The 25,029-nt window shown below is 43.7% G+C and overlaps 1 protein-coding gene and 1 pseudogene across 2 annotated transcripts; both read left to right on the forward strand.

Annotated features, from left to right (window-relative positions):
* Window positions 1-823: 823 nt before the first annotated feature.
* On the forward strand, window positions 824-23,378 carry RDH11 (retinol dehydrogenase 11). Its single transcript, XM_023182401.2, has 7 exons — window positions 824-1,002; window positions 3,718-3,836; window positions 4,175-4,330; window positions 5,494-5,598; window positions 6,275-6,484; window positions 11,793-11,982; window positions 22,701-23,378. Exons 1-7 carry the CDS (start codon window positions 929-931, stop codon window positions 22,801-22,803), a joined length of 957 nt encoding a protein of 318 aa, XP_023038169.1. The 5' UTR covers window positions 824-928; the 3' UTR covers window positions 22,804-23,378.
* On the forward strand, window positions 22,866-24,300 carry LOC111554905 (annotated as a pseudogene). Its single transcript, XR_002735364.1, has 4 exons — window positions 22,866-22,881; window positions 22,955-23,019; window positions 23,153-23,334; window positions 23,908-24,300. The product of XR_002735364.1 is annotated as an uncharacterized LOC111554905 (transcript).
* Window positions 24,301-25,029: the final 729 nt, after the last annotated feature.

The raw sequence follows: 25,029 nt of genomic DNA on the forward strand, positions 1-25,029 counted from the left end.
TGATTGCTAGATAATCAAATGTTAAATTGGTAAGAGTTAGTATTGTGTGAAGGAAACCCTCTTCTCTCCAATCTGCTATACAATATATTAGTTCATTGGAACATGTGTCTTTTAACCAAATGGAAATAATGCAAAAGGACCAGAAAATATTACTGGGTACAATTAAGGAATCCCAGACAGATATTGATTGGTTAAAACACCCTCCACATTCACCCCGAGGAAATAGGCCTCAGATGAAAGAAACAGTTGAACAGGGAACCTATTTATTCACAGAGAACATATTCATGGCCTTAATTCAATATAGGATTAAATACTTTCACGAGTTGGCAAAAACAACTGTGCCAATGAAGACACAATAAAGTGATTCTCCCGGGAATGTCTTCAAGACTTATTGCTTCCTCTCTACTGGAAAAAGGAATCCTCGAGGAGGAAGGGTTTACATTCCCCCACCTTCCCAACTGTCAGAATCCGGACCACTCCTCTCCTGTCTAATCCGCCTTTCATTTCCCAGACGTCCACATCTGATCTCCAGGAGAAACAGTGCGGTAACTGCCTAACCAGGATTGGGGAAAACCGAACCAGGGACTGGACTTGGGTCTGAGGAGATAGAGGACTGCAGAGATTTAACACCGCGGGTGGCCACAAGGGAGAGCTGGGTGAATGATCCCACAGGCCCTAGGCCCTAGATGGTTGGGGATTAGCGATGGTTGGGGATTAGCGATATGGATGGTATAATTCAACTTCTGCCAGCATCCGCCGCAGCGCTCCCCCGTAGCCCGCCTGAGGCTGCCGAGCTCTGGACTACATTTCCCAGAAGGTCTGCTCCCCGGGCTGTCGCAATTTGAATTGGGGCGTGTCTAGAAAGAGAAACCACAGTCGGCAAGCGCCGCTGGGGCGTCCTGTTCTGGTGCCGCTGCAGCCGGCAGAGATGGTTGAGCTCCTGCTGCTGCTGTTGCTCCTCGTTCTGCCCTTCCTTCTGTATATGGCTGCGCCCCAAATCAGGTCTGTGCAAATGTATTGCCTTCTCGCGAATTCTTGTTGGGGGCGGCAGGGAAACATAGAATCCCCACCAAAGCTTTCTTGGAAAACGCCCCTGGGGGGGCTCCAAGATGGCGGGGCCCAGAGTTCGGTGGGTTTTGGCGAGGTCCAGCTGTCCTGGATGCCAGGAGGAGACCCGAGAGCCCAGGCGGTGAAAAGGGGCGGCACTTCGGGGCACCCTGCTTTTCCCTGGCCCGTTTTTCTTTTGTCTAAGCACCCCCTGATTCTGGCTCCAGGGAATCCCGAGGGTGAGGCTACCTCAAACTCTCGAGTTTCGGACCCTTCAATGGGATATGGCCCCACGCTGTTTTCCCCTTAATTCCCACGCCTTGAACCAGCCTTCGAGGTACAAAGGAGCGATTCCACATTTCGCCCTCTGAAACTGATAGCAATCGTTAACATCTGCGGCCCCATCCTTGCTCTCTCGTTGCTGTTAGAATCGCTCGTTCTGTGGGCGGATTTTGTAAAGGAGAAAAGTGAAAAGGAAGAGGGTTTGGTTATGAGCTCTTATCCTGCCTTGCGAGTAGGAGCACGGGGGATCTGAGTTAGGAGCTAGGGTACTGCGGCAGTGAGGGCTGGGAGAATGGTGGAAAGGTATTGACCAGGTGATAGATCAATCAGCCCAAGGCTGGCCAAGTGCGCCAGTGAATCAGCAGCGGGCTGTAATACCGGCAGCCTGCTTATTGGTTCTAAGTAAGTCACCAGTGGTGGCGGACCAGTTACTGAATAGACACACTCCTTCCCCAGGTGGGGCGGTCTTCGTCCCAGTGGAACTTGAAGCCAGGCCAGATCACAGTCATTTCTTACCACGGTCACCTACTTTCCTTCTTTTATTTTTATTTTCTTTTCCCTCTCTGGCGCCCCTCTTCCAGTTACATATTTTCTCCCTTCTGAACACTCAGTTCTCCCACCTCTAGGCACACATGGTTGCTCACACGCAGATGAAATCACTGCTTTTTATCTTTTTTTTCACTACAAGATCCTCTTATCCATATAGAATCTCAATGAAAAGTTGAACCAGAATTGAAAATAGTGCTCATACCCCAGTGGGATTTTTCTGGAAAAAAAAAAAAAAAACATTATACTCCAGGAGCTGTATTTCCAACTCAGCAGGGTTATAGGAATCAGGCCAGAGCCGGACTTTTATAGTTGTCTCTTTCATTCCTGCTGGTTAAGGAGAAGAAAGAGCTAAGTACGGGTCCTACTAAGTTGTCACTCCTGGAACTACAGTAAGGGGATGTGGGAAACAGCCTGGAGGCTTGTTCTCTGAGGAGAGAGGTGATGGATTGTGGGGACCATGAATTAATCTGCCTCCCTGTGGCATTTTGCACTAAGCAGGTAGCTTCAATGGCTAAGAGTATGTACCTTGCAATTCCAAGTTCAATGAAAAAGGCTGAGATGCTCTTTGTTTTTGAGATGGAGTCTTGCTCTGTCACCCAGGCTGGAGTGCAGTGGCGCGGTCTTGGCTCACTGCAAGCTCCTCCTCCCGAGTTCAAGCCATTCTCGTGCCTCAGCCTCCCCAGCACTGGGACTACAGGCGCATGCTGCCACGCCCAGCTAATTTTTTTGTACTTTTTTTTTTTTTTTAGTAGAGGCTGGGTTTCACCGTGTTAGCCAGGATGGTCTCGATCTCCTGACCTCGTGATCTGCCCGCCTCAGCCTCCAAAATGCCCTTTAAGAATGCATCTCTTGGTCAACAGATTATTTTAACCAGAGTCGCAACATTGCCAAGAAGAGAATAGGCCGGTCTGAGAACCGCCAATCCATGTTTGTGCATTCATTCATTTGGAAAAGGCGGTATAGTATAGTGCTTAGAAGCAAGGACTCTAGGCTGGGCTCAGCACTTTGGGAGGCCGAGGCGGGCGGATCACCAGAGGTCAGAAGTTCGAGACCAGCCTGACCAGCGTGGTGAAACCCCGTCTCTACTAAAAATACAAAAATTAGCTGGATGTAGTGGCGCCTGGGGGCCGGGGAGCCGGGGTGAGGCATGAGAATCGCTTTGAACCTGGGAAGTGGAGGTTGCAGTGAGCCAAGATCATGCCATTGCCCAGCCTGGGCAACAAGAGCAAAACTCTGTCTCAAAAAAAAAAAAAAAAGAAAGAAACAAGGACTCTGATTAGACAAAGCAAGACTTGAATCCCAACTCCCCTTTGTACGTACATAATCTTCTCTTTAAGTGTGTGTGTGCGCATGTGTGGGTGTTTTTTGTTTTTTGTTTTTTTTTTTTCTTGTTTATTTTGTACCAGAGTCACAAGCTTTCATAGTTTTAACTTTTTGTATTGGATTAGCCATTTCTCAAGGCCATAAAATGCCAGTTGTGGACAGATTGACCTACAGAAACTAGTTATTTCTTCATCTGGGCTGAATCTTGTGATTTCCTAAGTCACAAGTGCTTTAGGGAGAGCTCAGACCAAAGGTGCCTGGCTAATCAGATATTCATCCAGTTCTTGTGCTGCAGGGAACAGCTGTAAGCTTTGCCCTTGTAATAGAATCACTTTTGTCTTTGAGCAAAAGCAGAAAACTTTTGTCATCTTTCCTCCAAGTTTCCTTAAACTTTTAAAAGGACAACAGTGGAAAGAACTAAAGCAAACCTCAGCCAGAAGACACAGGGAGTTGCAGGAACCTACTGGCTGAGACAGGAGAATGAAGAATTGATGAGCTCTCCTTCTCTGTCTGCAGGAAAATGCTGTCCAGTGGGGTGTGTACATCAGCTGTTCAGCTCCCTGGGAAAGTAGTTGTGGTCACTGGAGCTAATACAGGTATCGGGAAGGAGACAGCCAAAGAGCTGGCTCAGAGAGGCAAGTTCACCTACTTTCAATTCCCTCCTATTACTGCTGTTTTACCCCTCACAGTAATGATGATTCATTCTCATTGTTTCTTCCCAGTTTGGGAATTCAAGAATACCTAAGGGTTCCACTGATTTGCTGATCTGAAACTAGTACTATGCTCTACATATAATGGATCCTTAATGAATATTATTAATTTATTTTTCTTTACCTATTTGCTAATTAGATACCTCTGTTGTGAAGAAAGGGTAAAAACGTGTGTTTTAAGAAAATATTGGAAATAACATCAGATTTATAATGCCAGCTCAAAAACAGAGCTGACTGTTTCTCTTTCATATGTTGGCTGACAGGAGCTCGAGTATATTTAGCTTGCCGGGATGTGGAAAAGGGGGAGTTGGTGGCCAAAGAGATCCAGACCACGACGGGGAACCAGCAGGTGTTGGTGCGGAAACTGGACCTGTCTGATACTAAGTCTATTCGAGCTTTTGCTAAGGGCTTCTTAGCCGGTAAGTGTAGAACTAGAGAGACTATGTTGTGGGTCTTGAGATCAACATGGCAGATTTAACTAAAAGGAAAAGGTCCCTCTCCCTCATAGAAATAGTGGATAAAATATAGCCAAAAGCTTTTGTAGCTGAACTCATAGTCACTGGGACACGATTTATGTCAAAGGGCTATCTTCCAGAGGCAGAAACAAAAAAGGAATTCAAAACATCATAGCAGTGAGCAAGAGCTGAAGCCAGAAATCTCATGGGAGTCTCAGCATTCAGTATGGGCTTTTTAGGGTCTGAGGTCTAAATACCTATACAGGCTTTTGAGAGCTGGAGCTGTATTTGAGGTTCTACACAAGGTTGAGATTCACAAAGGGCCATCTGGTCCATAGTATAGAGGCTAATAAAAACCCTGGCCACCAGCTCAGGGACATGACATCTCTTTAGAACACAGACGAATAAAGAGTCATCGGCAAAAAATTAGAACCCCAAGCTGGCATCATCTGTGGGGTCTGAATTCATACCAGCAAATGATATGAGGATATTTATGGGTTTGATTTGTGTGTGTGTGTGTGTGTGTAATAATCTATGGGAAATTAACATAAAAACCTGTAATGTGTCATCAAAAGCAAATCCAAGAGCACTCTATAGGCATATCCCCTCATAGCCCAGGGATCTAGGCCTCCAAGGAAAAAACTTTCACTGGTGTGAACTCATAAATTACAAACCATATGAGGAAATGAACCATGAGAGAGAATTGGAAGATGCAATAAAGAGGTGAAGCCAGTATTTATTTCTTTGGGGACCTGAATACCAGGGCAGAGGTACATAGAGAACATTCATTTATCTCTTGCTTTGGAATCTTTCCATTCAGCTTGGGAAGTCTTTTTATTGGGAGAGGTGGATGAAACAATTCCCAAAAGCAGTGAGTAAGTAGCTCCTGAACTACAAAGATCGGGAAGGTCATTTGGTAGTATAAAATGGAATTTTGCCCCATAGTAAAAGCAGGTGGGATTCAACTAGTCTTAAAATGAAAAACAATAGAAAATAAGTATGAAGGGAAAATGGAGGGAAGATTGAAGTCCTGCATCCTCACTTTCAAAGCCTGAGCATGAGGCAGCTTTCTAAGATGTAGTAGCTTTGGCTAACCACTTCCACGCTCCATCGTCTTGTCCCTGCAGAGGAAAAGCACCTCCACATTTTGATCAACAATGCAGGAGTGATGATGTGTCCCTACTCGAAGACAGCAGATGGCTTTGAGATGCACATAGGAGTCAACCACTTGGGTAAGAAATCTGGCCTTATCACAAAGCTAGAGAGAACCAAAATTCTCTTTGGGAAACTTAGGGGTCAGACTGAGCCTTCTTGTGGTGTGACTGAACCTACCTGACAGCTGAGGAATACCTGAGGGCTGCTCCAGGTTCTGCCCACTTTTTAATCTGTGATTTAGATTCAGTTTGCCTTGGCGCATTTTTTAACAGCCTAATTGGTTTAGGGTACTGTCTTGCTTTCTTAGTAGTGATCCTTGTGGCCAGCATCAGGTATAGGTCATCTGCTCTTTTTTTGTAGAGACAAGGTCTTGCTATGTTGCCCAGGCTGGTCTTAAATTCCTTGCCTCAGGCACCTTCCTGCCTCAGCCTCCTAGGTGCTGAGATTGCAGGCATGAGCCACTGCACCCAGCCGACCAGCTCTTAAGAATGAGATTAACCAAAGTAGGAATGAACTGGGATTTCATATTCACATAGTCTAGACCTATCTCGCTCATATGAGGATGCCTCATGTCTTTGGCTGTTGTTATTTCCCTAAACCTTCATTGAGCTTGTTTTCTAGTTGATAATGAAAAGTTGGAGGGAAAGATCTTATTTCTGAATTATCTGCCTCCCATAGCTGAGGCCTGCTTACCACAACTCCTGTCATTCCCACATGGCCCTGAACTTCATTAATTCTAGTATTTCTCAACAGGTCACTTCCTCCTGACCCATCTGCTGCTAGAGAAACTAAAGGAATCAGCCCCATCAAGAATAGTAAATGTGTCTTCCCTCGCACATCACCTGGGAAGGATCCACTTCCATAACCTACAGGGCGAGAAGTTCTACAATGCAGGCCTGGCCTACTGTCACAGCAAGCTAGCCAACATCCTTTTCACCCAGGAACTGGCCCGGAGGCTAAAAGGTGGGCCTGGAGGAAATGAATGTGGAGACATGGGTCAGAGAGAGGCAGGTAAAACCCACAGGAACGGAAACTGTTTCCAGAGCCCATCACTTGGAGAGGACCTGCTTCTGTGGCTATAATTGGGTATAGTTTTAGTAAGTAGTCTACAACTGAATATTGGAGGTGGCTAGCTGGGACAGTGAGACTCTGAGTTTGAGTCTGAAGACCTGGCTTTACCACTTATTAGCTGTGTGATCTATAGCAAGTTACTTAACTTTTTTTTTTTTGAGACGGTGTCTTGCTCTGTCACCCGGGCTGGAGTGCAATGGAGCGATCTCGGCTTACTGCAAACTCTGCCTCCCGGGCTCACGCCATTCTCCTGCCTCAGCCTCCCAAGCAGCTGGGACTACAGGCTCCCGCCACCACGCCTGGCTAATTTTTTGTATTTTTAGTAGAGACAGGGTTTCGCTGTGTTAGCCAGGATGATCTCGATCTCCTGACCTCGTGGTCCGCTCGCCTCGGTCTCCGAAAGTGCTGGGATTATAGGCATGAGCCACCACGCCTGGCATTTTTTTTTTTTTTTTGAGACGGAGTCTTGCTCTGTCACCCATGCTGGAGTACAATGGCGCAATCTCTGCTCACTGCCAACCTCTGCCTCCCAGGTTCAAGTGATTCTCCTGCCTCAGCCTCCTGAGTAGCTGAGACTATAGGTGTGTGCCACCACGCCTGGCTAATCTTTGTATTTTTAGTAGAGACAGGGTTTCACCATGTTGGTCAGGCTAGTCTTGAACTCCTGACCTCAGGTGATCCACCCACCTCAGCCTCCCAAAGTGCTGGGATTACAGGTGTGAGCCACCACACCTGGCCATTACTTAACTTTTAGGACTTCCTTCTTCATATGTAAATGGGACTACTTCACAGTTTATTGTCGTAATTAATCCAGGCTTCATAAGCAAGTCAAGATTTTTTACTTATAGTGAGACTGAGTAGGAGGGAAGGACCTGAACTGGCACTAGATAAAGGCAGTAGACTAAAACAGGTACTGGAAATATGAAGGAGGAGGGTCTTCCTTGCAAAGGGTCAAATAAGAGGGAAATACATGCTTGAGAAGGGGAGTTTCCAGTAACAGATACACAGAGGTCCTTAGCACTGTCTACTCTGGATTTCTAATAAAGAGAAGGGAAATCGAGGGTGAACTGTGCTAGGAATCGAGGCAGGCAGAATACAGGATCAAGGAATCAGGCACAGTTGCCCTACAGTTGGAACAGGATCATCCTACCAAATGAACATCTGTGAGATGGGAAGGAAGCTGGCGGTTAGCTCAGTCCTTATGCCCAGTCTGTGCCCGGGGCATGACATCTTTTATCAATTTATGATAGATGAGGGTAACTGGATGGCGAAAACTATCCAAAGAGTTGATCAGGGAGCCTCAGTGACCTGGAGGTGTAAAGATGGGTCCAGTGGTGAGAATTCACAATATGTGTATGAGGTAACTCTGATCGTTGTGAGGATTCAGTGGAAAATCTTTAGGGTGCAGTAAAAGAACCTGATTTGACAGAAGATTCATTCATTCAGCCATTCAGCAGACATGTATTCAGTGCCCATGCTGTTCCATGCACTGGGTTAGGGGACAGGGGATGAGTTGGTGAACAAGATAGGTATAGTCTCTTCCTTGGTTTGGTTTACATCTAACGGGGGAGAAAGACAATTAACAAGTCTTTATACAAACTGTTAAATGTAGAATCAGCCTAGTAATGCATGAATAATTCTCATTGTAAAAAGTTCAAATAAAGCCAGGCACAGTGGCTCACACCTTTAATCTCAGGCACTTTAGGAGGCCAAAACCGGAGGATTACTTGAGGGGCCAGGAGTTGAAGATCAGCCTGGGCAAAATAGTGAGACCTCATCTCTACCAAAAAAAAAAAAAAAGGTTCAAAGCATATGGAAGTATGTAGAATTAAAGGTGAAAAACCCCCTTCATTTATTCCCCTCTTCCCCCTGCTCTTCTCCCTTCACGTGACCATTATCAACAGCTTGTATGCCCCTTTCCAATAATTATCCTATGCATTTACATATGTATGTATCATGCACAAGGAACTGAAACTCCAACACAGTATCTTGGAGATCTTTCCATTTAGTACCTACGGATTTACCCCATTCATTGTATTGGCCGTGTTGTATTTCGTAGTATAGATGTGCCTTAGTGTATTTATGCATTTCCTTAACAACATCTGGATTGTTTCCTTTTTATTGTGGCTGTTTAGTTATAATTGTGATAAATGTTATAAAAGAGAAGTACCAGGACTTATAATGGATTTTAGTGGGGGCCTGGGGGGACCTTATTCAGTCTGAGGGTTCAGGGAAGACTTTTCTGAAGAAGTGAGTTGCATGCTGAGCCCCAAAGGATGATTAGAAATTAAAGGGATTAGAGGTACTGATAGAATGTGGAGGCTGAGGCCGGGCGCAGTGGCTCATGCCTGTAATCCTAGCACTTTGGGAGGCCGAGGCAGGTGGATCACCTGAGCTCAGGAGTTCAAGACGAGCCTGGCCAACTTGGTGAAACCCCCATCTCTACTAAAAATACAAAGATTAGCCGGGTGTGGTGGCAGGCACCCGTAATCCTAGCTACTGGAGAGGCTGAGGCAGGAGAATCGCCTGAACCTGGGACAGAGTTTGCAGTGAGCCAAGATCACGCCATTGCACTCCAGCCTGGGCAGCAAGAGTAAAACTCTGTCTCAAAAAAAAAAAAAAGGGGGGGGGCCAGACACCAGACGCGGTGGCTCACAGTTGTAATCCCAGCATTTTGGGAGGCTGAGGTGGGCAGATCACCTGAGGTCAGGAGTTCAAGAGCAGCCTGACCAACATGGAGAACCCCGTCTCTACTAAAAATACAAAATTAGCCAGGCGTGGTGGCGCATGCCTGTAGTCCCAGCTACTCAGGAGGCTGAGGCAGGGGAATCTCTTGAACCTGAGAGGCGGAGGTTGCGGTGAGCCGAGATTGCGCCATTGCACTCCAGCCTGGGCAACAAGAGTGAAACTCCATCTGAAAAAAAAAAAAGACTCTGGAGGCTGAGAAACGTTCCAGGCAGAAGGAACAGAATGTACAAAGGTCCAGGCTCAGTTTGAGAAACAGTGAAGGTTACCATCGGTAGGTTGTAGAAAGCAAGAGTAATAAAGATCTGAGCTGAGACTGGTGAGATAGGTAGAGGCCAAACCCTTAGAGGCCACAGTAAGGATTTTCATGTTTATTCTAAGAGCAATGGGAAACCTTTAAAATTAAAGCCTTTTCAAAATGGGGGCAAGAGGGGTTGCAGCCGTTGATTTCATCAGCAGAGGCGAGAAATGAGGGTAGTTTGGACTAGGTGGTGGAGATGGAGGGTAGTAGAAACTTCTGAGAGATATTTGGGGTGGGAGAGCTTGTTGACTGGAGATGCATGCTTTAGGTGAGCATTCATCAAGAACCCTTTTGCCTGACTGGGCATGTCAGGAACACTGCAAGAACCGGGTTTGGCTTTAAAAGTAGAAATCTGGGACCTCTGAGTCTGCATTACTATGGGTCATCTAGGGAGATGTCGAGTAGGCAGTTGGGAATAGTGCACGTCCACAGGGCTGTGTCTGCAGCTGTCAGCCCACAAAGACCCGAAAAATTCTATTTCTTCATAAGCTTTACACCAAAACTCATTTGGCAGCAAAACATTTCCTGTACTAGGGAGATTAGATAATAGGCAGTGTGTGTATACATTTTATATTACCTTTCTACAATCAGAAAAATATTGAAGTATGTCTGGCCCCAGCATTTTCAATAAAGGATTGGGGGCCTGAAATAGCATGTCATTTAGTACTTACCATGCATCAGGCACTTTTTTTTTTTTTTCTTTTTTGCGACTGAGTCTCGCTCTGTCGCCCAGGCTGGAGGGGCAATGGCATGACCTCGGCTCACTGCAACCTCTGCCTCCTCAGTTCAAGTCATTCTCCTGCCTCAGCTCCCCGAGTAGCTGGAATTACAGGTGCACGCCATCATGCCCGGCTAATTTTTTGTATTTTAGTAGAGACGGGGTTTCACTGTGTTGCCCAGGCTGGTCTATTAACTCCTGAGCTCAGGCAATACACTTGCCTTGGCCTCCCAAAATGCTAGGCTTATAGGCATGAGCCACCACACCCAGCTGCATCAGACACTCTTCTAAGATCTTTAACATATACGAACTCATTTAATCCTCAGAACAACCCTGTAAGGTGTAGGTATTATGATTATTCCCATTTTAGAGATGAAGAAATGAGTCACAAAAGGGAACTTGCCCAATAGCTAATGAGTGGAGCCAGGATTTGAAACTGGGCAGTCTGTCTACGAAGTCCATGCCCTTAACCACCACATTGTGTTGACTCCCAGTATGTCTGCAGTTCAGAGGAGCAGTTTGAACTGTGGACAAAATGTGAGCATCGTTGAATTATGGAGAGTGAGTCTGGTGAGCCGCAAGAACTCCAACATTTAATGTTTGCATAGAAGATGATGAACAGGTCCAAAAAACTGAGACAGAGCAGCCAGAAAGGTTAGGAAAACCAGAAGTGGTGTAGGCTTATGGAAGCCAATGAAAAAGAAGACTTGAAGAAGGGGATGGGCGCCTGTAATCCCAGCATTTTGGGAGGCCGAGGTGGGCAGATCACTTAAAGTCAGGAGTTTGAGACCAGCCTGGCCAACATGATGAAATCCTGTCTCCACTAAAAATACAAAAATTAGCCTGGCATGGTGGCGCATGCCTGTAGTCCCAGCTACTCGGGAGGCTGAGGCAGGAGAATCACTCAAAACTGGAAGGCAGAGGTTGCAGAGCTAAGATCGTGCCACTGCACTCCAGCCTGGGCAACAGAGCGAGACTGTCTCAAAAAAAAGAAGGGGATGGGGTGGGCATGGTGGCTTATGCCTGTGATCCTAATACTTTGGGAAGCCAAGGTGGGAAGATTGTTTGAGGCCAGGAGTTCAAGACCAGACTGGTCAACATAGGGAGATCCCATATCTAAAAAAGAAGGGGAAAAAAAAGAAGGGGGTGGTCAACAATGTTAAGTGCTGCTGAGAGGATGAGTCTTGGCTTTGCTGATTCCTGACAGGGGAGTTTCCAGTCACAAATACACAGAGGTCCTTAGCACTGTCTACTCTACAGCCTTCTTAAATCTGTGAGATGGAAGTATAAATTACTGTGAGCAATACTTTTGATGTCACCATGGGCAAAAGAGTCCATATGTGAAAGTCACATGTTTATTTACATCCTTTTCTGTTTTGGGCCATTCTGCAAAATCAAGTCCTGTCTTCCTCTCTCTTCTTGACACCCCCAACCAGGCTCTGGCGTTACGACGTATTCTGTACACCCTGGCACAGTCCAATCTGAACTGGTTCGGCACTCATCTTTCATGAGATGGATGTGGTGGCTTTTCTCCTTTTTCATCAAGACTCCTCAGCAGGGAGCCCAGACTAGCCTGCACTGTGCCTTAACAGAAGGTCTTGAGATTCTAAGTGGGAATCATTTCAGGTATGCATGTTATCTCTTTCTGAAGATGAGATTTTATTGCTCAAAGGAGATATTTGGGTTTGTCTGGGTATACCCTTTTTTAAAAGTACATTGTCTAATATAGCTTTTGTCTTTTAACTGTAGAGTTTTTACCTTTTAATAGGGGAATCTGACTCCTTTTTTTGTAATATTGCTACATTAGATTTTACTTATGCCTTTTATACTGATAATTATACATTTTTATACTGATAATTATACATTCTGTTTGTTTTCTTTCTGTCTTTGTTATGTCAGTCCAGTAATCTTTATTCTTTTTTGGATTCCTAATTCTATTGTTTTACATTAAAAAGAATTTAAAAAAAAATTGAAGCCGGGCGCAGTGGCTCACGCCTGTAATCCCAGCACTTTGGGAGGCCAAGGTGGGCGGATCACCTGAGGTTGGGCAAAACTCTGCCTCAAAAAAAAAAAAGAAAAAAAGGATTTGAATATGTATTTCTCTATTGTCTTCAGGATTGAAATACTACCTATGGACTCCTCTCTCAAATAAGCAAAGACATTTAAAATGATTTAAATGTAGAGAATTTTGAATATAACACAGGGTAGATAAAATAGTGCACTGAACCTGCATATAATGGAGCCTCAGCTACCATTAACCCATGACCAATTCTGCCCTATCCCCATTCTCTACCCCTTTCCATATTTTTCTTCTCCCCATATTATTTTGAAGCAAATCCCAGGCTCACACAAGATCAAAATTTTAACATGTTTTTACCTCTACTTCAGGTTATTGTTGAAATGACCTGAAATTTTAGGGAAGTAGCTGAAAGTAGCTTTAAGATCGGAAAGAAAGGTAGACAGATTATGAGAGGTCTATAATGCCAGCCTTGTGGAGGGGCCCCAGAGTTGTTTCAGTAGAGAGACATAATCTCATCTGTGCTTTAGAAACTTTGTTTCATGAATGAATAATTAACCTAGTGAGAGAGAGAGTTCCAGAAAGTTGGGATGAAAGGAATGGTAATGTGAAAGAGGCCCTGAAGCAGCAGAATTTTTATCACTGGATGATTAATAAATGAGGGGATGAGAGAGGCTTTGCTAACCTGGATTTCAAGCCTGACTGAGGTTGATGATGACATTAACTAAGACAGCAGACATGGAAAAGTAATGTGAGGAACTTCTGGTTCCTGGATTCCAAAGCAGTGGAAAGGGACTTTGTCTAGCTTAAGCAAGAAGGAAATTTATTAAACTATTAGTAGGGAGAGGAGGGACCCCTAGGTTGAAAGGGAAGACTGAAGAGCCAGGCTAAGAAGAGTCAGAGTGGCAGTCAGCTAGCCAGGGCATTGCTGCTAGGGTGAGTGAATGCCAGCTATCTTTAGTCTTTAGGTTTTATTGCTTATCATCCACTCTCTAGGGAGGAAGCATTGGCTCTCCTTCCTCCCATCCCTTCATTTTTACTCTTTTGATTAGAGGCAGACAGGGACTTTATTAATGCTCTTTTCAAACTATATTGAGGGGAAAAGGTAATTCTGCAGAAGGAAATCAGGTTGCTATTGCCAAAAGAAAGTAGAATGTTCAGCCAAAGAGTAACAATTGTCCACTGTGTAATAAACCTGGCTCTGTACATGTTGTGTGTGTGTTATCTATAAGGCATGCAAGTAGAAATGTATAGCAGATAGTTGGAAATGTGGTTCTGAAGTATAAGAAGATAGATTTATATAGTACACTGGATTGATTTTCCAAGAGTGACTGGATTCTTCTTCCCTGGAGATTTTAAGGAAAAAATAATAATAATAACCCTTTATCTTGGCTTTGACTGAGTGGTTTAAAGAAAGTCAGCTCTAAATCCATAACTTACTATTGAACTGACTTTTGAAGAACCTTTCCTTTGCTATGAATTCTTAATTCATTTTGAAGATCCAACATCAGCCATGTAGACCACCATCAAGAAATGAACATAAAAGTCTGTTTTGATTGAAGCCTTAAGATTTTTGCACTGGCTGTTCTTTCTGCCTGCAACCACTAGTCTGCTTTATGTCTCTAAGAATTTGCCTTTACTGGACATTTCATGTAAATGGAATCATATGATATGTGGCCTTTTGTGACTGACTTCTTTTACTTAGCTTAATGTTATCAAGGTTCACCCATGCCAAAGCATGTGTCAGTAGTTCATTTCTTTTTATTGCTGCGTAACATTTCATTGTATAGATTTGCCACATCTTATTTATTCATTCATCAGGTGATGGGCATTAGGTTTGCACCTTTTAGCTATTTGAATACTGCTATGACAATTTGTGTAGAAATTTTTGTGTGGACATTTCTTTTGGGTATATAGAAGTGGAGTTTCTGGGCTGGGCGCGGTGGCTCAAGTCTGTAATCCCAGCACTTTGGGAGGCCGAGACGGGCGGATCACGAGGTCAGGAGATCAAGACCATCCTGGCTAACACGGTGAAACCCCGTCTCTACTAAAAAAATACAAAAAACTAGCCGGGCGAGGTAGCGGGCGCCTGTAGTCCCAGCTACTCGGGAGGCTGAGGCAGGAGAATGGCGTAAACCCGGGAGGCGGAGCTTGCAGTGAGCTGAGATCCGGCCACTGCACTCCAGCCTGGGCGACAGAGTGAGACTCCGTCTCAAAAAAAAAAAAAAAAAAAAAAGAAGTGGAGTTTCTGGGTTATATGGTAACTCTGTGTTTAACTGCTGAGGAACTGCCAAACTTTTCCAAAGTGACTGCCCCATTTTACATTCCCACCAGCAGTGTATGAGTGTTCTAATTTCTTCACATCCTTAACAACACTTGTTATTGTCTCTCCTTTTGAGTTTAGCCATCCTACTATGAAGGAATATCTTGTTTTTATTTGCATTTCATTTTCCTACTAATGATGTTGAACATTTTTTCATGCACTTTTTGGTTCATTTGTTTCTTTGTTGGGGAAATGTCTATTCAAGTCCTTTGCCCATTTTTAAGTTTGATAATTGTCTTTTTATTGCTGAGTTGCAAGAGTTCTTAATAGTCTAGATACAAGTTCCTTGTCAGATATATAATTTGCAAATATTCTTTCATTCTGTGGGTTGTCTTTTAACTTTCTTAATGGTGTCTTTTGAAATGTAAAACTTGTAAATTTTGATGAAGTCCAGTTTATCTATTTTTTGTCACTTGTGTAGTCGTAGCTAAGAAATCATTGCCTTACCCAAGGTCACAAAGATTTACTACTGTCTTTAGTAAAGACAGTTTTCTGTTACTATAACAGAATACCACAGACTGGGTAATTTCTTTTTTTTTTTTTTTAATTTTATTTTTTGATTTTATTATTTTTTTACTTTTATTTTTTATTATACTTTAAGTTCTAGGGTACATGTGCACAACGTGCAGGTTTGTTACATATCTATACATGTGCCATGTTGGTGTGCTGCACCCATTAACTCGTCATTTATATTAGTTATCTCTCCCGATGCTATCCCTCCCCCCTCCCCCCTTCCCACAATAGGCCCCCATGTGTGATGTTCCCCTTCCTGTGTCCAAGTGATCTCATTGTTCAATTCCCACCTATGAGTGAGAACATGCAGTGTTTGGTTTTCTGTTCTTGCAATAGTTTGCGGAGAATGATGGTTTCCAGCTGCATCCACGTCCCTACAAAGGACACGAACTCATCCTTTTTTATGGCTGCATAGTATTCCATGGTGTATATGTGCCACATTTTCTTAATCCAGTCTGTCACTGATGGACATTTGGGTTGATTCCAAGTCTTTGCTGTTGTGAATAGTGCCACAATAAACATACGTCTGCATGTGTCTTTATAGCAGCATGATTTATAATCCTTTGGGTATATCCCCAGTAATGGGATGACTGGGTCAAGTGGTATTCCTAGTTCTAAATCCTTGAGGAATCGCCACACTGTTTTCCACAATGGTTGAACTATTTAACAGTCCCACCAATAGTGTAAAAGTGTTCCTATTTCTCTACATCCTCTCCAGCACCTGTTGTTTCCTGACTTTTTAATGATTGCCATTCTAACTGGTGTGAGATGGTATCTCATTGTGGTTTTGATTTGCATTTCTCTGATAGCGAGTGATGATGAGCATTTTTTCATGTGCTGTTGGCTGTATAAATGTTTTCTTTTGAGAAGTGTCTGTTCATATCCTTTGCCCACTTTTTGATGGGGTTGTTTGTTTTTTTTCTTGTAAATTTGTTTGAGTTCTTTGTAGGTTCTGGATATTAGCCCTTTGTCAGATGAGTAGATTGCAAAAATTTTCTCCCATTCTGTAGGTTGCCTGTTCACTCTGATGGTAGTTTCTTTTGCTGTGCAGAAGCTCTTTATTTTAATTAGATCCCATTTGTCAATTTTGGCTTTTGTTGCCGTTGCTTTTGGTGTTTTAGACATGAAGTCCTTGCCCATGCCTATGTCCTGAATGGTATTACCTAGGTTTTCTTCTAGGGTTTTTATGGTTTTAGGTCTAACATTTAAGTATCTAATCCATCTTGAATTAATTTTTGTATAGGGAGTAAGGAAAGGATCCAGTTTCAGCTTTCTACTTATGGCTAGCCAATTTTCCCAGCGCCATTTATTAAATAGGGAATCCTTTCCACATTTCTTGTTTTTGTCAGGTTTGTCAAAGATCAGATGGCTATAGATATGTGGTATTATTTCTGAGGGCTCTGTTCTGTTCCATTGGTCTACATCTCTGTTTTGGTACCAGTACCATGCTGTTTTGGTTACTGTAGCCTTGCAGTATAGTTTGAAGTCAGATAGCGTGATGCCTCCAGCTTTGTTCTTTTGGCTTAGGATTGTCTTGGCAATGAGGGCTCTTTTTTGGTTCCACATGAACTTTAAAGCAATTTTTTCCAATTATGTGAAAAAAGTCATTGGTAGCTTAATGGGGATGGCAGTGAATCTATAAATTACTTTGGGCAGTATGGTCATTTTCACGATATTGATTCTTCCTATCCATGAGCATGGTATGTTCTTCCATTTGTTTGTGTCCTCTTTCATTTCACTGAGCAGTGGTTTGTAGTTCTCCTTGAAGAGGTCCTTCACATCCCTTGTAAGTTGAATTCCTAGGTATTTTATTCTCTTTGAAGCAATTATGAATAGGAGTTCATTCATGATTTGGCTCTCTGTTTGTCTGTTATTGGTGTATAAGAACGCTTGTGATTTTTGCACATTGATTTTGTATCCTGAGACTTTGCTGAAGTTGCTTATCAGCTTAAGGAGATTTTGGGCTGAGACGATGGGGTTTTCTAAATATACAATCATGTCATCTGCAAACAGGGACAATTTGACTTCTTCTTTTTCCTAATTGAATACCCTTTATTTCTTTCTCTTGCCTGATTGCCCTAGCCAGAACTTCCAACACTATGTTGAATAGGAGTGGTGAGAGAGGGCATCCCTGTCTTGTGCCAGTTTTCAAAGGGAATGCTTCCAGTTTTTGCCCATTCAGTATGCTATTGGCTGTGGATTTGTCATAAATAGCTCTTAATAATTTGAGATACGTTCCACCAATACCGAATTTATTGAGAGTTTTTAGCATGAGGGGCTGTTGAATTTTGTTAAAGACCTTTTCTGCATCTATTGAGATAATCGTGGTTTTTGTTTTTGGTTCTGTTTATATGATGGATTACGTTTATTGATTTGCATATGTTGAACCAGCCTTGCATCCCAGGGATGAAGCCCACTTGATCATGGTGGATAAGCTTTTTGATGTGCTTCTGGATTCAGTTTGCCAGTATTTTATTGAGGATTTTTGCACCTATGTTCATCAGGGATATTGGTCTAAAATTCTCTTTTTTTGTTGTGTCTCTGCCAGGCTTTGGTATCAGGATGATGTTGGCCTCATAAAATTAGTTAGGGAGGATTCCCTCTTTTTTTATTGATTGAGATAATTTCAGAAGGAATGGTACCAGCTCCTCCTTATACCTCTGGTAGAATTTGGCTGTGATTCCATCTGGTCCTGGACTTTTTTTGGTTGGTAGGCTATTAATTATTGCCTCAATTTCAGAGCCTGCTATTGGTCTATTCAGGGATTCAACTTCTTCCTGGTTTAGTCACGGGAGAGTACACGTGTCCAGGAATTTATTCATTTCTTCTAGGTTTTCTAGTTTATTTGCGTAGAGGTGTTTATGGTATTCTCTGATGGTAGTTTGTATGTCTATGGGGTCGGTGGTGATACCCCCTTTATCATTTTTTATCGCGTCTATTTGGTTCTTCTCTCTTTTCTTCTTTATTAGTCTTGCTAGCAGTCTATCAGTTTTCTTGATCTTTTCAAAAAACCAGCTCCTGGATTCATTGATTTTTTTTGAAGAGTTTTTTGTGTCTCTATCTCCTTCAGTTCTGCTCTGATCTTAGTATTTCTTGCCTTCTGCTAGCTTTTGAATATAGACTGGGTAATTTCTAAAGAAATTTACTTAGCTCATGGTTCGTGAGGCTGAGAGGTCTAAAAACATGGTGCCTGGCATTTGGTTGGGGCCTTCTTGCTGTGTCATGATATGGCAGAGGGCATCACATGGTGAGAGGGCATGCAAGAACAAACCCACTCCCATGATAGTGACATTAATCCATGTATGAGGGCAGAGCCTTTATTAATTAATTAATCTCATGAAGGCAGAGGGATTAAGTTTCCAACATGTGATTTTTTTAAGGGATACACTCAAACCATAGCAACCCCTATGTTTTCTTCTAATAGTTTTATAGTTGTAGCATTACATAGGTCTGTGATCTATTTTGAACTATTTTTATTTTATTTTATTTTATTTTTTTTGTTTTTGAGATGGAGTCTTGCTCTGTCACCCAGGCTGCTCACTGCAACCTCCGCCTCCCGGGTTCAAGCAATTCTTCTGTCTCAGCCTCCCAAGTAGCTGGGACTACAGGCGCATACCACCATGCCTGGCTAATTTTTGTATTTTTAGTAGAGATGGGGTTTTGCCATGTTGGTCGGGCTGGTCTCCAACTGCTGACCTCAAGTGATCCACCTGCCTCGGCCTCCCAAAGTGCTGAGATTATAGGTGTGAGCCACTACAGCCGGCCTTGAACTAATTTTTGTATGTGATATGAGGTAGGGATCAACCTTCATTCTTTTGCATGTGGCTATCCAGTGCCTTAGCACCATTTGTTGAAAAGACAGTTTTCTACCCACTGAATTGTCTTGGTAGCTCTATTAGTCTGCTCAGGCTGCCATAGCAGCATCCCACAGACTGGGTGGCTTAAACAACATAAATTTATTTTCTCCCACTTCTGGAGACTGAAAGTCCAAGATCAAGGTGCTGGCCTGGTTGGTCTCTGGTGAGGGCTGCCTTCCTGACTTCCAAATTCCAAATGGATACCTTCTCTCTGAGCCCTCACATGGCCTTTCCTCTATGTACACACACTCCTGGAGTCTCTTCCTCTTTTTATAAGGACGCTAGTCCTGTTGGATTAGGGCCCCGCCCTGATGACCCCATTTAACCTTAGTTACCTCCTTAAAGGCCCTATCTCTAAATACAGTCACATTGCGGCTTAGAGCTTCAACGTATTAATTTTGGGGGAACACAATTCGAGTATAACAGTAAGCTTGTCAAAAATCAATTGACCATAAATATAAGGGTTTATGTTTGCACTTTTAATTCTGTTCCATTCATTTGTATGTCTGTTCTTACGCCAGTGTCACACTATCTTGGTTACTATAGCATTGTAGTAAGTTTTGAAATTAGTTTATCTTTTACCTATACTAATTCTTAGCAAAATCCCCCTGGAAATGTCAATACCGTGACCATGCCAATGCCATAGGCACACTTAAATAGCTCTTACTTGGCTGGGTGTGGTGGCTCACGCTTGTAATCCCAGCACTTTGGGAGGCTGAGGTGGACAAATTGCTTGAGCCCAGGAGTTCAAGACCAGCCTAGGCAACATAATGAGACCCCATCTCTATAAAAAATGCAAAAATTAGCCAGGCATGGTGGTGTGTCCTTGTGGTCCTGGCTACTTGGGAGGCTGAGGTAGGAGGATCACCTGAGCCTGGGGAGGTTGTAGTGAGCTGCAATTGCACCACTGCACTCCAGCCTGGGCAACAGTGAGACCCTGTCTAAGAAAAACAACCAGAAAGCTCTTGCTGTAGTATTTGATTACGTTTTATCATCTACAAGGAACCTTCATGTGAACTGTGTTCTTTGCTCTTCACTGTAACCTTATGAAGAGTATAAGGCACAGTGCAGTGGAGGATGCTGAGGCTTACAACGGCCGAGTCATTTCCCGAGAGACACAGAGCCTTGTGGTTCTTTTTTTTTTTTTTTTTTTTTTTGAGAGGGAGTCTCGCTCTGTTGCCCGGGCTGGAGTGCAGTGGCCGGATCTCAGCTCACTGCAAGCTCCGCCTCCCGGGTTTACGCCATTCTCCTGCCTCAGCCTCCCGAGTAGCTGGGACTACAGGCGCCCGCCACCTCGCCCGGCTCGGTTTCTTTTGTATTTTTTAGTAGAGACGGGGTTTCACTGTGTTAGCCAGGATGGTCTTGATCTCCTGACCTCATGATCCGCCCGTCTCGGCCTCCCAAAGTGCTGGGATTACAGGCTTGAGCCACCGCGCCCGGCAGCCTTGTGGTTCTCACTGATGATCTTTTCACTAAGAAATGGCAAGTTGTACTGGTCATACTGGTGAGTCTTCTTAAACAGAAGTCCTGATAAGACTTGTTTTGTAAATGATGATATTTTGAAATGGTGTTTCTCAAACTTTAGTGTGTTCAAGAATCATCTGGAGAACTGGTTGAAAACAGATTCCTGAACCACAACCCTAGAGGTTCTCATTCAGTATGTCTGGAGTAGGGCTGGAGAATTTCTAACAAGCTCCCAGTTGATGCTCTGCTGCTGGTTTGTGGTGCATACTTTGAACCCCACTGTCTTACTGGATATAGTGTTAAGAGTTTGCATATATAGTTAATTCAGACTTGTCAACTCTTTCACCTTCAGAATGTGCTTAGAATACTAAGGAAGCAATTTTCTTGAAATAGTATACTTTTAAAAGTTGCTTCCTTACATGACTTTACAGATTGTAATCCATTCACTCAATCATTTTTTTTAAACTTTGATTGAATGCTTACCAGATGTATACCAGATCCAGAGAATACAAAAATGAGTAAGAATTGTCCTTAAGAAAATTTTCTGCATCAGAATTATAGGCTGGGCACGGTGGCTCACACCTTGAATCCCAGCACTTTGGGAGGCCGAGGAAGGCGGATCACTTGAGGTCAGGAGTTTGAGATAAGCCTGGCCAACATGGCAAAACCCTGTCTCTACTAAACATACAAAAATTATCCGGTCACGGTGGCAGGCGCCTATAATCCCGGCTACTCCGGAGGCTAAGGCAGGAGAATCACTCAGACCTGGGAGGCAGAGGTTGCAATGAGCTGAGATCGCACCACTGCACTCCAGCCTGGAAGACAGAGTGAGACTCTGTCTCCAAAAAAAAAAAAAAAAAAAAGAAAAACAAACTTGGAATTAATTACAGCAATGAAGAGAGGGTATATATATGAAACACTTTGCTGTGATTTGAATGTGTCCCTCAAGGTTCATATGTTGGAAACTTTTTTTTTTTTTTTTTTTTGAGACGGAGTCTCGCTCTGTCACCCAGGCTGGAGTGCTGTGGCCGGATCTCAGCTCACTGCAAGCTCCGCCTCCCGGGTTTACGCCATTCTCCTGCCTCAGCCTCCCGGGTAGCTGGGACTACAGGCGCTGCCACCTCGGCCGGCTAGTTTTTTGTAGTTTTTAGTAGAGACGGGGTTTCACCATGTTAGCCAGGATGGTCTCGATCTCCTGACCTCGTGATCCGCCCGTCTCGGCCTCCCAAAGTGCTGGGATTACAGGCTTGAGCCACCGCGCCCGGCATATGTTGGAAACTTAAGCCTCAATATAACAGTGTAGAGAGGCAGGGCCTTTAAGAGGTAAATTAGGTCACAAGGGCAGACCTCATGAATGGATTAATGCCATTCTTTCTGGAATGGGTTCATTATTGTGGGAGTGGTTCCTTACTAAAGGATGACTTGGGTCCCCTTCCCTCTCTTGCCCATGTGATTCCTTCCATCTTGTTATGACACAGCAAGAAGGCCTTCATCAGATGCCAGCCCCTTGATCTTGGTCTTAGCTTCCATAATAATAAGCCAGTTTCTGTAAGCTCATTATAGTTCCCCAGTCTGTCATATTCTGTTACAGCACCACAAAAGGGACCCAGACACCTGGTACCTTGGTTTTACCATTTCTTTTCTGCTGTTGCGTTTTCCTTTTGTTGTTTTCAAAGCTGGCTTTACTTCTCATATAATGAGTTTACAAAGAGTATAACTTCCGGTAGTCCAGAAATCAGCTTTTTTTTTTTTTTAACTACTCCAAGCATCTCTGACCAATGTGAATAGCAGGATCTCAGCTATATGACATTGTCCAAGGCCCTGTAGAATGGGCCCTGTGGAGTTACTTGAAGAAGATGGATATACATGGGTATCAGGCGGGCACTGATATTAAATTATATAAATAGGGGAATATAAAGACCAAATATATGCATTATATATCAAACAAAGCATTCTGATGAGAGGTGGTCTAGCGAGGAGATCTAAAATGGGAATTACATTTTTTTCTGGCTAAGGACTAGAGAATGAAGAGAGAGGACAAACACTGGCCCTGTGAAGTACGTGGATTACATGTGATCCCTGGTTGTTTTTATGTCATATTCCTTAACCCTGGCAGATGGCAGACTTCATTCTTAACACTGTGCTTCATACCTCTCTCTTTACCTTCCAGTGACTGTCATGTGACATGGGTCTCTGCCCAAGCTCGTAATGAGACAATAGCAAGGCGGCTGTGGGACGTCAGTTGTGACCTGCTGGGCCTCCCAATGGACTAACAGGCAGTGGCAGTTGGACCCAAGAGAAGACTGCGGCAGACTACACAGTACTTCTTGTCAAAATGATTCTCCTTCAAGGTTTCCAAAACCTTTAGCACAAAGAGAGCAGAACCTTCCAGCCTTGCCTGCTTGGTGTCCAGTTAAAACTCAGTGTACTGCCAGATTCATCTAAATGTCTATCATGTCCAGATTTACTTTGCTTCTGTTACTGCCAGAGTTACTAGAGATATCATAATAGGATAAGAAGACCCTCATATGACCTGCATAGCTCATATTTTCCTTCTGAAAGAAACTACTACCTAGGAGAATCTAAACTATAGCAGGGATGATTTATACGAATTTGAACTAGCTTTTCTATTCACAATTCAGTTTCTCCCAACCAACCAGTCTTCACTTCAAAAGGGCCACACTGCAACCTCAGCTAAACTCCATGAGCTCAGGAGCAGGGCTTGACCAGGTGTGGTGGATCACCGGAGGTCAGTAGTTCAAGACCAGCCTGGCCAACATGGTGAAACCCCACCTCTGCTAAAAATACAAAATTAGCCGGGCATGGTGGCACACACCTGCAATCCCAGCTACTCGGGGGGCTGAGGCAGGAGAATCGCTCAAACCTGAAGGGTGTAAAGTAAGCTGAGATTGCATCACTGCACTGCAGCTTGGGCAGCAGAGCAAGACTTTGTCTCAGGAAAAAAAAAAAAAAAAAGAGCAGGGCTTGACCCTCACCTCTTTAACTGTCATGCACCAGCTTCTGGATTCTTTCAGGAGATTCTTAACTGAAGCTGGATTATGGCATGGTCTTATCTCTGACACACTAAAGCCACTGCTGTTAAGATGCTTTCTCATGTCTAAACCGCAGAACAGTTTCCTTTTCTAAGAAGTTTGTGAGGTTTGGGGAATGGCAGAAATGTAGAGGAAGGCAGAAATTATAATCAAGTTCAAACTGTCGTTTTCCTGTTTCTTGGACCAGGAAGTAGATAAGGAAAGGAGCACTCTGAAAAGTCAGGCCACTGGACTCCAGTTAGTGACCCCAGGCCCATGGAAGACTCCTTTTTTGTGCCTTCGTTTCTCTTAGAAAATGAGAAGAAAGGCTTTTTGGTCATCATCATTGTGTGTGTCTTCGTGTGTCTTCTTGTTTATGTATGCCAAGGCAGTATTTTCACAAAGTTCAAAACAGCCACAATAATCAGAGATGGAGCAAACCAATGCCATCCAGTCTTTATGCAAATAAAACACTGCAAAGGGAAGCAGATTCTGTATATGTAACTACCCACCAAGAGCACATGGGTAGCAAGGAAGAAGTAAAAATAAATGAGGAGAATACTGGAAGATAATGCATGAAATGAAGGGACTAGTTAAGGATTAAGAAAATAGCAAAAGACATTAAATATACTAACATAGCTATGGAGGAATTGAGGGTGAGCATCCAAGACTGATGAGGTCTTAACAAAAACCAGTGTGGCAAAAAAAAAAAAAAAAAAAAAAAATCCTAAAAACAAAAAGAAAAAACCCAATTCTTTTATTCAGAAAAATTATCTTAGGGACTGATATTGGTAATTATGGTCAATTTAATAATCTTGGGGGCATTTCCTTACATTATCTTGACAAGATTAAAATGTCTATGTGCCAAAATTCTGTATTTTATTTGTAGACTCTTTTTTTTTTTTGAGATAGAGTCTTGCTCTGTCGCCCAGGCTGGAGTGCAGTGGCATGATCTCGGCTCACTGCAAGCTCCACCTCCTGGGTTTAGGCCATTCTCCTGCCTCAGCCTCCCGAGTAGCTGGGACTACAAGTGCCTGCCACCTCGCCCGGCTAGTTTTTTTGTATTTTTTAGTAGAGACGGGGTTTCACCGTGTTAGGATGGTCTTGATCTCCTGACCTCGTGATCCGCCCATCTTGGCCTCCCAAAGTGCTGGGATTACAGGCTTGAGCCACCGTGCCCTGCTGGAGACTCTTTATCAAAAGTAATGCCAAGGCTGGGCGCGGTGGCTCAAGCCTGTAATCCCAGCACTTTGGAAGGCCGAGACGGGCGAATCACGAGGTCAGGAGATCGAGACCATCCTGGCTAACATGGTGAAACCCCGTATCTACTAAAAAATACAAAAAACTAGCCGGGCGAAGTGGCGGGCACCTGTAGTGCCAGCTACTCGGGAGGCTGAGGCAGGAGAATGGCGTAAACTCGGGAGGTGGAGCTTGCAGTGAGCTGAGATCCGGCCACTGCACTCCAGC

Source organism: Piliocolobus tephrosceles, chromosome 6, assembly GCF_002776525.5.
Source record: "Piliocolobus tephrosceles isolate RC106 chromosome 6, ASM277652v3, whole genome shotgun sequence".
In the NCBI taxonomy this organism is placed as follows: domain Eukaryota; kingdom Metazoa; phylum Chordata; class Mammalia; order Primates; family Cercopithecidae; genus Piliocolobus; species Piliocolobus tephrosceles.